Source organism: Equus przewalskii, chromosome 6, assembly GCF_037783145.1.
Source record: "Equus przewalskii isolate Varuska chromosome 6, EquPr2, whole genome shotgun sequence".
Classification (NCBI taxonomy): Eukaryota; Metazoa; Chordata; class Mammalia; order Perissodactyla; family Equidae; genus Equus; species Equus przewalskii.
Genome location: NC_091836.1, coordinates 51,463,662 through 51,476,837, shown reverse-complemented (window position 1 = coordinate 51,476,837; position 13,176 = coordinate 51,463,662). Strand labels below are relative to the sequence as shown.

General features: G+C 37.7%; 2 protein-coding genes across 11 annotated transcripts in view; both read left to right on the top strand.

Moving 5' to 3' along the window:
• Positions 1-13,176, top strand: part of LOC103563604 (olfactory receptor 7D4-like) — a 63,990-nt gene that overhangs the window by 41,876 nt on the left and 8,938 nt on the right. For 2 of the 10 annotated variants that reach the window (XM_070623726.1, XM_070623733.1), the window contains one exon: positions 6,195-6,468. The exons of the other annotated variants lie outside the window; for them this stretch is intronic. The gene's annotated coding sequence lies outside the window, so the exon portion shown is untranslated. The remainder of the gene's footprint in view (positions 1-6,194; positions 6,469-13,176) is intronic. 10 annotated transcript variants of the gene reach the window in all.
• LOC139083923 (olfactory receptor 7D4-like) lies at positions 6,211-7,270 on the top strand. The gene has a single exon (XM_070623734.1). The coding sequence runs from the start codon at positions 6,211-6,213 to the stop codon at positions 7,129-7,131; it is 921 nt and encodes a 306-aa protein (XP_070479835.1). The 3' UTR covers positions 7,132-7,270.

Sequence of the window (13,176 nt, the reverse complement as noted above, 5' to 3'; positions counted from 1 at the left end):
TACATCTCTTATCAGCAGGAAGAAGACAGAGCAGCCATTACCTTATATCCCTCAGAATTGAGGAATGAACAACAAAAAGCAGGGAGGGATTTGTAACCATGGGCCCTCCAGGACCTGTTCAATAGACCTCATCTTTTACCCACAGTGAATAAGAAATTGTCTTTCAGAAAATTTGAGAAATCACATAGCCAGAGTAAGCACAGAAGAAGAAATATTGACTTGAAATAGCCATAGAACCAAAGATTCTCCTCCCCACAGAACCAAAGGACAGTGGGGAATTTAAAAGTCAGAACTCTTATCAGAAGCCAGGGTCCATGATTCAGAAAGATCTGGTGTTAAAATTCCTTCCCCACCTTACCATAAATGTTTAAAACCTTACCATAAAAGCTTAGAACCTAATCATGAATGTTTAGAATCTTACCATCAATGATTGAAGCCCACCAATGAAAACCTGTCCCACCAGCATTTCCACATGCCAGTCTGCTGTCCCTAACCTCTTAAAGATTGCTTCAAATCCTTAATTTTGGAAAGAGATCTGAGGGTACAGGCTCCCTGTCTCCCTGCATATCAATCTTGCAGAATAGAGTTGACTTCTCTTCCCAAAAGCGGATGCCATAATTAATTGACTTATTTATGCACATGGATAGAAGAACCCTATTTTTGTGTGGTAACACCACACCCAAAGTCTTATCTACTAATAACGATACATTTGTCTCTTGCATTGTCTCTTGTGACAAATGATACATTTGTCAATGCTTGTGTTTCCTTTTTCCATCTTGTACATTTATTTGAATTAGAATAATTTTAAATATTTATGGTTAATAGCAATTCTTCATGTTTATTAATTGTCATTTCTAAATACTTCTATGTTCAATTGAGTGTTATCTCTCATTGAAAAATCCACGTTATTTATCATTTGAAAGATATATCCTTATTTTCCTGCTTTGAGAGACTGCATCCTCCCCTCACACAAGTAAACACTGCCATTTGAGAAATGGCTGTTAGAGATTATCAGCTACATTTTGATTCCTATTGTCCTTGCCAGCTTTTGTATTGGTATATTTCTGAAATAAATGAACATAAATAGATTGCCTAAAGTTGAAGCATATTTAATTTCCTAGGATAAGCCTTATTGACCCATGGTGTATTTTTCTTTAACATTCTAGTAAAGACAGTCTTAAAAATAAACAAACAAAAAACAAAATTATAGACACAGAGAATAGTCTGGTGTTTGCCTGAGTGGAGGAGGAATGGATGAAGGCGATAAAAAGATAAAGACTTCCAGTTATGAAATAAATAAGTCCTGGGATGTAAGGTACAGCATATGACTATACTTAATAATATTGTATTGTATGTTTGAAAGTTGCTAAGAGAGTAGATCTTAAAAGTTCTCATCACAAGAAAAATAATTTGTAACTCTGTTTGGCAATGGATGTTAACTAGATTTATTGTGGTCATCATTTCCCAGTATATACAAATATTGAATCATCATGTTGTACACCTAAAACTAATATAGTGTTATATGTTAATTGTATCTCAATTAAAAAGAAAGCGATCCAGGGGCTGGCCCAGTGATGCAGTGGTTAAGTGCACACGTTCTGCTTCAGTGGCCCGGGGTTCGCTGGTTCAGATCCCAGGTGTGGACATGGCACCACTTGGTAAGCCATGCTGTGGCAGGTATCCCACAGATAAAGTAGAGGAACATGGGCACGGATGTTAGCTCAGGGCCAGTCTTCCTCAGCAAATAGAGGAGGATTGGCAACAGTTAGCTCAGGGCTAATCTTCCTCAAAAAAACAGTAAAAAACAATTTAAAAAATTTTAAAAAAAAGAAAGTGATCCATATGTCACAAAGGATGGACTCTAGTAAATGCTTTGCTGCATTACCCAGATCCTCCTTTGGACTTAAGGGCTTGTTCTTCAGGTTCAGGGGAATGCAGCCATCTGACAGCCCTCACCCTTCAGCCCTCCTTGAGAATTATTCTCAGGTAAAAGAAGCTGCCTCACCCAAAGTCACACAACTCAGATCACTTGCTGTGGGAGCATAACTGACTGAAAGCCATTTGCATCCATCACTGTGTTTGCACTGAGGTTCCTCCCAGCCACTGGATTGAACACAGCAGGGTAACAGTGCATGCCCATTGTCATGGTCACACAATGACCTTGATGACCAGGGTCAACTACACCTACTAGGACAGTGAATCTTCTTCTTGGCATAAGAGACCTAAAATTCCAAGCAGCAGCATAGCTTGAAGTTTCACGGGACTTTTGCCATGTCTATGGAAGTATCATCCCTTTAGGATTCAAGATCTCTAAATATGCAGAGGCCGGAGCTGTGAAGAACTGAAGCATAAATATCCAAGTGACTCACTCGAAGAGAGATTGGATGAGGTTGCTTCCACTTCCAACCCTTGACGTATGGACCCATTTATTCTCTAAGCTGGAGATACAGCACATGATGATTGTCATTGATTTAGAGTGTATACTGCATTTTGTGAATTTTGTAGTCAGCACTTTCTGTGTATTCAAATGCCTGCACTAAATATAATCATTCTCTTTGAAATTAAATGTCTTCCTATATCTTCCATTATTTTTTTTTAACTCTTACATATTCGATACTCACTTTAGGCTGTATTTTACCTCTGTCCTCCCCTTCTCTGACAAACTTTATATATGATTTATATTTGCCACCTGTATTTCTTCAATACTCATCCTTCAACACACTCTACTTGGATCATTTCTGCCCCGCCCTTCTGTTAGAGGTAATAAATGGAGCCCTCCCTAATATCAACAAAGGACTCCATGTCACCAGAAAATGTCAAGGGATATTTTTAAGTTCTCATTTGATTAGTCTTTTCAACAAAACCAAAACTATTAAGCACTCTGCTTTTCTTCAGAAAGGATCTCTTTGTCTTCAAGACATTGTGGACACCAAGTGATCCATAAAATCTCCAAGACTCTTCAAGAGTAGAACATCACAGAAAGTTGGTTCCTGGGTTTTGGTTCTTACAGAAATTAAACTTTCCCCATGGGACACTCTGTAATTTTCAAGTCAAATCAAAGAACGAAGAGTTTATCCTTTTGCTTTGCTGCTTGTACAGAGATAACATTGCCTGAAAATTACCCATGTTCTTATCTTTGTAACCCAAGGGAGCTGGATTGTTTGGAGAGAAGAGAGTCAAAAGAACAATTTATTTAATGAGAAGTTCTGAGAATTAAACCCTTGAGATGCTAGAAACTTTGAACATGCTCCTTACTTTTAATTCTCTAATCTCAGCCAAATGCAGACTCAATTGTGCATCCCATGTGCAGACCTCAGAGAACAGAAAGCTTCAGTGATAACCATCAAAGAGGATCATTGTGTCTTAGTGAGGGCTGGTGGAGTAAGAAGACAAAGAGGAGAGAAAATGGGTACTGGGGTTTACCTCAAGAATAAGAAGACTGGGACACTCATATTTATTTACTCGAAGAAAGGTGAAGTCTCTGTGCTTTGAAGGTACTTGATTTTCACTGAAGTGAAAGTCTTTTTCATCTCTGGTTCTGTTTCCTTCTCTCTCTTTTTGTAATGTAGAGCTGTCTCCAATGAGAGTTATTTTCTGGAGACTCTCCACTTCTTTTCTACTCTTTCCCACAATTGTAGACTCCCATTGGATTTCCTGTGTCAAATCATTTATTCAATAACTACTTACTGGAAATATATTATGTACCAGGTAGTACCTACTTTATTCTTCATGTGATAGGGTTTCTCTATTATACACCCTAACTATTTTTGCAGCCATGTCAACTCATTGATAGCACTTAGTAGTTTCTGTGTGGATTTTTGATATTGTTTCACTTTAGTATCATCCACAAATAATATAATTATTTCTGACGTTTGATAGTCAGCTGAATTTCCTTTTCTCATCTTTCCAGTCTCTTCAAATGTTCAGGAGACTATAGAGTGATTGAAGTTGGAGTGGACTGCTTTGTCTCAAGGAATTTAACACAAATATTTTAGTGTTGTAATGTATAATATCCTGTTGGCTTCAGTTTTAAATTTACCATTCTTCATTGAGTATAGAAATTCTCCTTCATTTCCTCATTTAGCAAGAGGTTCTGTTGTGGTTGATAACCACAGTAATGGCTGTTACCTTTTCTCAAATGCATTTTCTCTTGTGATCATGGTTATGATTTCTCTTCATTGACCTATTTTTTGTGAAGAATTATGTTAACAAATATCACAGTATTAAATCAGTTTCCTATTCCTGGATTACACATTAATTATGCATGACGTATTATTCTCTGAAAGTAGGTATGAATGCTTTTTATTTAACTTTATTATTCTATTCTGTTTCTGCATTCAGGCATATGTGAGCTTAAAGATTTATTTTTTGCGTTACAGTTGACCCTTTGGGTCTCAGCCTTTATTATATATCTAATGTTTGCACGTGCTGAGCACCTACTATGGACCAGGCACCATGTAAGTCCCTGGAAAGACAATGGTGAGCAAAAACACTCATGCAGTCTGTCCCACAAATCAACAAAAAATTACCAGTGTGAGGGCACATCAAGAAATAGTACAGGATGCTGCACTTGTGAGCCTCACACACTCTATCCTTCCTGACCCTCACTCCATGTCACTGGCCCCTGAAATCTGTTCCATTTCCAAACTCACTGATCCACAGGGCAATCATGAATTCTGTTCCCTCAGCCCAAAATACTTGCCTTTTTAAAATTTCCCCTGGTTAACAATTACTCATCCTTCCTCTGATAGCTCAAAAATGCGTATTTTAGAGAGGTGTTTTCTACCAACCTCCCTAGACTAAATGTGTCTTCAATTATTTTTTTCTCAAATTAATTGCTATCTCTAGGCATTAATAACACATTTTTTCTATCATGGAGAATATAAACATTTATTGACATCTTAATTTCCCTTTGATTTTTTTAAAGGGTGATTTGATTCATAGTAACATTTTACACTTTCATCAAAACTATCATTCTTTTACCATTAACTGCACTGATTGTTAATACAACACATCCCCACTTTTGAGCAGGTACACATTAGCACACACTTTCAAACATATCTTGTATTTTATTTTAAATGTTTTCTGACTTTTTCCCTCCTCTTACCTATGTAGCTCACATGCTTTTCTATCCTCTTGGGAGAATTCACCTGGCACTCAATCTCTGAAAGAGGAAGTCATAGGAATCTTCATTTCTCAGAAGTGCTGATTGCTGATGAAATGAGGCACCAGACTTGTTTATAAAGATTAGAATTCCATCCTTGGTGGCTGCTCCAGTTTAAAGGAAATTAGTAAATGATAGCCATACAATACAGATTTATTGTGATGTTAAGAACATAAGCTGACATTTATTAAGTGCCCACTGTATTTCACAGAAATCGCAAGAAAAACTACTTGCATCATCTAATTTAATTCACTCATCAGTTTTAACAATGTAGGGCATATTTACTACTCCCATTGTAGAGGTGAGGGGTCGGCAGCTAAGAGAGATTAAATAACTTTGTCAAGGTCGCACAAATTATAAGTTGGTGAAGCTAAATTCTATTCTAGGAAGTCTGACTCTATATCCCAGTTTCTAAATCACATCTCTGTACTGCACCTTGGGAGAGTTACATATCAAAACTAATTGTCATAAAAGGAGCAGATTAATAATGACAGTAACAGCTATCATTTATGGAGACCCTACTGTGTACAAAGTTATTTCTAAACCTCACAAAGAAGGTAATAGCAGTAGCCACATTTTTAGAAATAAACAAAACAAGGTCCTTGAGTTGTATGACATCAATAGGAAGTATCAAGTCATAGAATTAAGGTTTTTTGAGTTGAGAATCCACATCTTACTAACCATCATAGAGCTATTTGAAAGAAGTAAGCATGGAGATTATCAAAGATATTAAATATCTTAAATCATTTCAGAAGAGTCATATCAAAGAAAAATTGGTTTATATTCATAGTCTCAAATAGAATTAGAACCAGTGAGTAGATGATAAAAGAGATATCTACTAAATTTTTGAAAGGCTGAATAATTACACTTAAAATAGAAATGAGCTACCACTTGACTGAATGAATCATCATCCTTGGAAACTCTCAACAGAGGTTGAAGTTTGTTCACCTAAAGGTGGAATCAAGAGGTGCTGACTACCTCAGGTGCCAGTTGGATGTTCACCAAACATTGCTATTGCCTCCTTCTCCAGCAGACACACTAACTAAATGGAAGCAGGAAACCACACAGAAGTATCAGAATTCCTCCTTCTGGGTCTCTCAGAGGATCCTGAACTGCAGCCCCTCCTCTTTGGAGTGTTCCTGTCCATGTACTTGGTCACCGTGCTTGGGAACCTGCTCATCATTCTGGCCATCAGCTCTGACTCCCACCTCCACACCCCTATGTATTTCTTCATCTCCAACCTGTCATTTATAGACATCTGCTTCATTTCCACCACTATCCCAAAGATGCTAGTGAACATTCAGGTACAGAACAAAGATATTTCCTACATAGGATGTCTCACTCAGGTGTATTTTTTTATAATGTTTTCTGGAATGGATAATTTCCTTCTGACTGTGATGGCGTATGACCGGTTTGTAGCTATCTGCCATCCCCTTCATTACATGATCATCATGAACCCACGCCTTTGTGGCCTTCTGGTCCTGATGTCTTGGTTCATCATGTTCTGGGTCTCTTTGCTTCATATTCTACTGTTATGGCAGCTGACCTTCTGTTTAGGCACTGAAATTCCACATTTCTTCTGTGAACTGGCTCAGGTTCTCAAAGTGGCCTGCTCTGACACTTTCGTCAATAACATCTCTCTGTATGTGGCCACTGCCCTCCTTGGTGTGTTTCCTCTCACTGGGATCCTCTTTTCTTACTCTCAGATTGTCTCCTCCTTAATGAGGATGTCCTCTGCAGGAGGAAAATATAAAGCATTATCAACCTGTGGGTCTCATCTCTCTGCAGTCCTCTTGTTCTATGGGACAAGCCTGGGGGTCTACCTCGGTTCTACTGTGACCCATTCTCCCAAGAGAAGCTCAGTTGCCTCAGTGATGTACACTGTGGTCACTCCCATGCTGAACCCCTTCATCTACAGCCTAAGAAACAAGGATGTGAAGGGGTCCCTGGGAAGGCTCTTCAAGTGATCGCCTCTTGTCCATGATGGGCCACTGACCTCAGAACTAAGTGGTGGGCATTGTGGGCCCCAAATGCTAATATTGTGAATTAAATCTTCTGGTTCTTTTTATTACAGACAAGACATGCTTGATTTCTTCAATTTCCAAAATGCCCATGATTTCACTTTGTTTATATTAGTTTCTCCTCAACAAGATCCTCAGTAATCCCTCTTTGACTTTTCTTGTTTACACGCTGTCCTTAAAGTTCCATGTTTGATCAGCTTTCTTATAGCAAATCTTAAGATTTCTAACTTTATATTTAAAGCATTTTTCATGTCAAGTGCTGATATGGTTTCCACAAAAATTATCCTGTCAAACACTGATGTTATTTGCCTTCATTTGTTTGAGTGCTTGTTTTCTCCAGAAGAAATGGAATTAAAATCATACAGTCAGCACAACAAAATGCTTACCAATCAGAACTGTGCTTTTTTTCTTCATGTGTATGATTTTATTTCATCCTGAAAACAAATCTTTGTGGTATTTTCCCTCATTCACTCTACTTTTCAAAAGAGGAGACTGAGATTGAGTTGGATTCTAACCTAGCTAGCTGACACTGACTTGCTGTCCTACATTTCATAAGAACGGTGACGTGATTTTCAACTTCAAAGTAGGAATGTATATTTGAAAACTAGTTTCTTCAGATTATTCATAGCAATATGCCACCTAGAATAACTCTGAGATGATGTTTCATTCTTTGTGATCCTTCCTTTCTTCCATTGTTCTTTCTTTTCTTCATTTCTTCCTTCCTTCCTTTCCTTTTTTCATTTGACCTTTATTTCCTATAATTTCAATTTAGAGATACACCCTCTAAGATCCTAAACATGTGGTCATGAATACAATAGAACATAGTTTTTGGGGGGTTTTTACATGGTTTACTTTTTTTTTTCTAAGACTCTCTGGAGGTGTCATCAGGAATCATAGTTAAACATTTGTGGAACATGTTCAGAACTTAGATCACCTTTTTAGAAGAATGCTGATAGAATTGACTCTACAGTGAAGGATGGAGTAGGTGATGATGTCTGCATTCTTCCCACATTCTCTGGGATCATCTCATCATCTCCATTGCATGAATGCATGGGCAGCACTAGCTGGAGCCTACTTTGCCCAATACATGGTGGCAGAAGTGATAGGGAATTACGCCCTATGAGAGAAATCCCTGAGCGAGAGGTGTGAGGTATACCTTCTCATTTATCCTTTAATTAGGATAATTCTGAGGTTTGGATTTTGTGCCATTTTCCAGAATTTCTTCATTGAATGAAAACTCTGCTCAATCACAGTGATAACTGACTTAATGCAAGCTTTATTGGATGTATTTTCTTCCCTGTATACATACTCCTCTCTCCCATCCATGTTCCTTTCTCTTTCCAATAAAGTGCTTGTACATGAATTCTTGGCTCAGCATCTGCTTCTGTGGGAAACAAAACTAACACAGGTGATAAGACTGAGACGTTTAAGACAATATCATCAAAGAACAAAGGACTTTGGTAGAAAAATGGAACTAATTATTGGGGACATAGTGAGTAAGGACTGCAAAATTGCTCAAAAATCATAATTTGTTACAAGTGAAAGATGTATTTGATATGGCTTCAATTCACTTTGATTCCATTAAGTTTAATCCAGTGTGCATTTATTTTCTACTGTGTACAAATTGAGGATGAGGCCGGACAGTTGCAAATGATTGCAATACAGAAGGATTAGAATGATAATGTTAGTGCATGGTAGGTCCTGTGGAAAGCAATGGTAAAACTTTTCAACTTACCTTGAGTAATTCCAGGAAAAACTCTTTAAACATTTATTTTTTAATATTTTTATTGAGGTGTAGTGTACATACATGAAATTCAACCATGATAATGTAAATTCAATGATTTTAGTAAACATAGAATTACATGAATGTTACCACAATTGTTTTAGAATATAACTATCACCTCAAGAAGTACCCTTGTGTTCATTTGTAGTGAATTCCCACTCCCACTTCAGCTCTAGGAAACCACTCACCACTTTCTCTCTCTACAAATTTGCCTTTTCTAGATATTTTATATAAAGAGAATCAAACAGCGTATGGACTTTTCTATTGATCTCCTTCTACTTAACAATGTTTTTGAGGCTCGTCCATATGGAAATATGTATCAATGTTTTCTTCCTTTCAATTACAGAATTGTACTCTATTGTATGTATATACCACATTTTGCTAACCCAATTACCAGTTTATGGACATCCAGATATTTCCAGTTTGAGTTTATTTCGAATAATGCTGCCAGGAACACTCTGTGTTGACATGAATTTTCATTTCTCTTGGGTAGATACCTTGGAATGCAATTACTTTGTTATATGTTAATTTATGCTTAACTTTTTAGGAAAACTGCCAAACTATTTGCCAAAGGGACTGCACCATTTTACATTCCCATCCATAATCCATCACATTTCCAATTTTTCTACATCTTTGCCAACACTTTTCATTCAGGAAAAACATCTAAAAAGACAATATGCTTGAGTGTTGAATAACAAAAAGTGAGTAGAAATTTAACTAGGGAGTAGGTTTGCAAGACATTCAAGAGTGAGGAATAACAGGAAGATATATGGAACTTATGGAATATTAGAAATAAGCTTGAGTATGTAGACGGAAGACAGACCATTGAGAGTCTATTTTGACATATGGAGAATTTTATAAACAATTGAGAACCAGAATCATGCTGAAATCATATTCATAAAATGAGGACTTCTTAGGTTTTTCCTGTGTGGGAGAAATGTGAGGCAGAGGGAATAGTTAGGAGGCTGTGGAAATAGTCCAGAGAAGAAATGATGGGGGTCTGACCTAAGCCAGTGGCAATGGGATGGGTAGATTTTGGAAGAAAGATGTATTACTTTCCAATTTCTACTGTAAAATATTGCCATAACTCTAGTGGCTAAAAATTACATGAATTTATTATATTACAATTCTGGAGGTCAGAAGTCTAAAACGTCTAAGAAGGGCTACTTTCCTTCTGGAGCCTGTATAAGACTATTTGCTTCCTTACCTTTTCCAAATTATAGAGGGTCCTTGCATTCATTGACTCATGACCCCTTCCCACATCTTCAAAGTCAACAGTATAGCATCTTCCTCTTTCTCTAGACCTCCTTTCTTCTTCTAAGGACACTTGTGATTACATTGAGATGACCCAAATAATTCTGGAAAATTTCCCATCTCAAGATCCTTAACTTAATCACATCTGCAAAGTGTTTTTTTCCATCCATAGTAACATAGTCACAGATTCTGGAAATTAGTACACGTACATCTTTGGTAGGCTATTATTTAACCTACTAGAAGAGATGTGTGTCAGTTAGAATTTTCAAACAATTGATCAGTAAGGCCCTGAACTGAGATTGAGAGTCTGTCATGGCATTCCTTATTGACTTTCACTGGGCATGGTCATCACATGGTCCTGGCTCATGTAAAGATAAGGCTGTACCAGACAGGTCTGCTTTGGTGGCAAGTGATAGAAGAGAATTTCCTGGTCCATCTGATGATAGCTGAGCAGAGGCTCAGCTGGACATTGGAAACAGGTGGCTTAAAAACTATGAAGGTGTCAAATCATAATATCAGCCTTATTTTCTCAGACTTGCTAGTCCCATATGGAAACAGACACAGAAGACAGCAGATCTCACAACTCACACCTGGTAGGTTCACTTCTAAAGAGGAACTTGTTTTGTTTCAGCATATAAAAAAAAAAAATCTCAGCAAAGTATTTTTATTGACAAAATCAAGTTCTCTTTCCACCTTGTGCCAATCAACTGTTGTCAGAAGACATTGTCACTGTCAGCCCCTTCAGAACCACATTTGTTTATTCAATTTATCAAACCTAATTTTACTGAGTGTTTACTATGCAGTAGTTATTATTTTAGGCTCAACCCTACAGGATAAGGAGGATCAAGAGTGTGGGGAAGGCAGGTTGTCATGTAATAAAGGACAATCTAAGCAAACTCATTGAGAATGTTGCATTTGCGAAGGCAGAAAATGACTTAGGTGTGTGCATATCTGGGGAAAGAGTGCCCCAAGAAGATGGTAAAGTTAATACAAAGACCCTGAGGTGAGAGGTGGCCTGGGGGGAATGTAGCTGGAGCAAAGAGAGTGAGAATAAGCACAATAGAAGAAAAGGACATGTATAAGGAGCTAGCAATGTGAGGCTTTCCCTGCTATTGAAGGATTTTTATTTCACTTACTCTGAGTGAAGTGGGAAGACTTCGTAGGGTTTGGAGCAGACACATGACATGATGAGAATTTTAAAAGATCATTCTGGCTGCTAAGTAGGGAATGGATTGTAGGGTGTGAGGAAGCCAGCTTGGAGCTGACTGTGGCAAGCCAGCTGAGATATAGGTAGCTAGGATCTTGGTGGGAAGTGTAGAGTAAGGGTTGGGAAGTGGTCAGTTTGGCTATATTTTGAAGGTAGAGCACAGAGGACTGGTTGCCAGCCAAAATACAGTGTAAGAGAGAGAGGAAATAAGCATGACTCCAAGGTTTGGAGCCTGAACAACTGAAAGAATGAAATCGCATCCATTGAAATAGGTAGGGCTGTGAGTGGAGCAAATTTGGGGATGTTGACCAATTATGAGGTAGACTCTGATAGATTTTAAACAAAAAGAAGTTTATTTGGGGTGTGTTAGGACCACAGCCCAGGAACACAGATTCAAATAGGACTTCAATGGTTTCCAGGCCATTGAAGAGAGAGGGAAGGTTTTATAGTAATAGCTAACAAAGGCAAAGAAAAAAAGAAAACAGAATGTTTCCCAATAAATTACAGGCACAAAGTAGTCATGAGGCGAGAGTAGGTTGACATAATCCATTAAAATAAGAATGAGGTTACTGTCCCAACCATTTTACCTTCCCTGAGAACACGTTCAGATACATTTCAGGCCAATAACGAGTTCAAGAGTTCATCCTGAAGGAAGAATTTGTCCCTCTTCTCTTTATGTCCACCCAGCTCCATCTTAGCGCCTTAATATGACAGATTATCTTTTTCAATTCCATAGGAAGGAAAGAGGGAAACAGAAATTCAGGTTTTGAGAAATCAATATTGACATATCCCAAATGGATAAATATAGTATTATTATACTTATATGGGGTATCAAGAGTAGACAAATTCTTAGACGGAAAAAGTAGAATGGTGGGTACCAGGGGCTGGAAGAGGGGGATTGTGAGTTAGTGTTTAATGTGGACAGAGTTTCAGTGTGGGAAGATGGAAAAGTTACGGAGGTGGATGGTGCTGATGGTTGCCCAACAGTGCGAATACACTTAATGCCAAGGATACGGAATTGTACACTTGAGATGGTTAAAATGGCACATTGTATGTGATGGGGTTCACAGCAGGCCATCCCAAGATGCATCTCTCTGGTACACAGATAATTTCAAGCTGAAGATAATAAAGGCTCAGAAGACTCAGAAAGAACATTTGCCTTTCCCCAAAACTGCCTAAAAGAATTTAACACAGAAGGCCTATTCCAGGAAATAGCTAATACCATAAAATAGCTGTAGTATAACATAAAATAAATGTGATAGAAATGCATCAACAAGCCCTTTTTATGCCCAGCAAACTTGTTTAACAAGCATATGCATTTCGATGTCCACATAAATGGTCTTCCTCCCATCTGAAATAGCCAAACCATTACCCCCAACATCCTCCTTTGCCTTTAGCTGAAGGTAGTATTTAAGCTGGCAACTCCATCATTTTGTTGAGTTGTCAGTTTTCCTGAGATTCTCCCATGTAGGCGTGTCATAAAGCTTTGTTTGATTTTCTCCTGTTATTCTGTCTCATGTGAATTTAATCTGTAGCCCAGCCAGAAGGACCTAGAGTGTGTAGAGGATTTGTCTTACTCCTCTACATATGTTATATAAATTTAACTACAATAAAAAAAGATGAAGTAGCACAAAATAATGGAGAATGATTGTGAGATCTTTCTGAAAATATTTTCAATATCATTATAAATAATAGAGAATTGATGTGATATTTTTTAGATAAAAGTTTTAACATTAGTCTCAGTCTT

Bases quoted from the DNA above. Each gene is read 5' to 3' on its own strand.
- LOC139083923 (XM_070623734.1), top strand. From the start codon at position 6,211: ATGGAAGCAGGAAACCACACAGAAGTATCAGAATTCCTCCTTCTGGGT.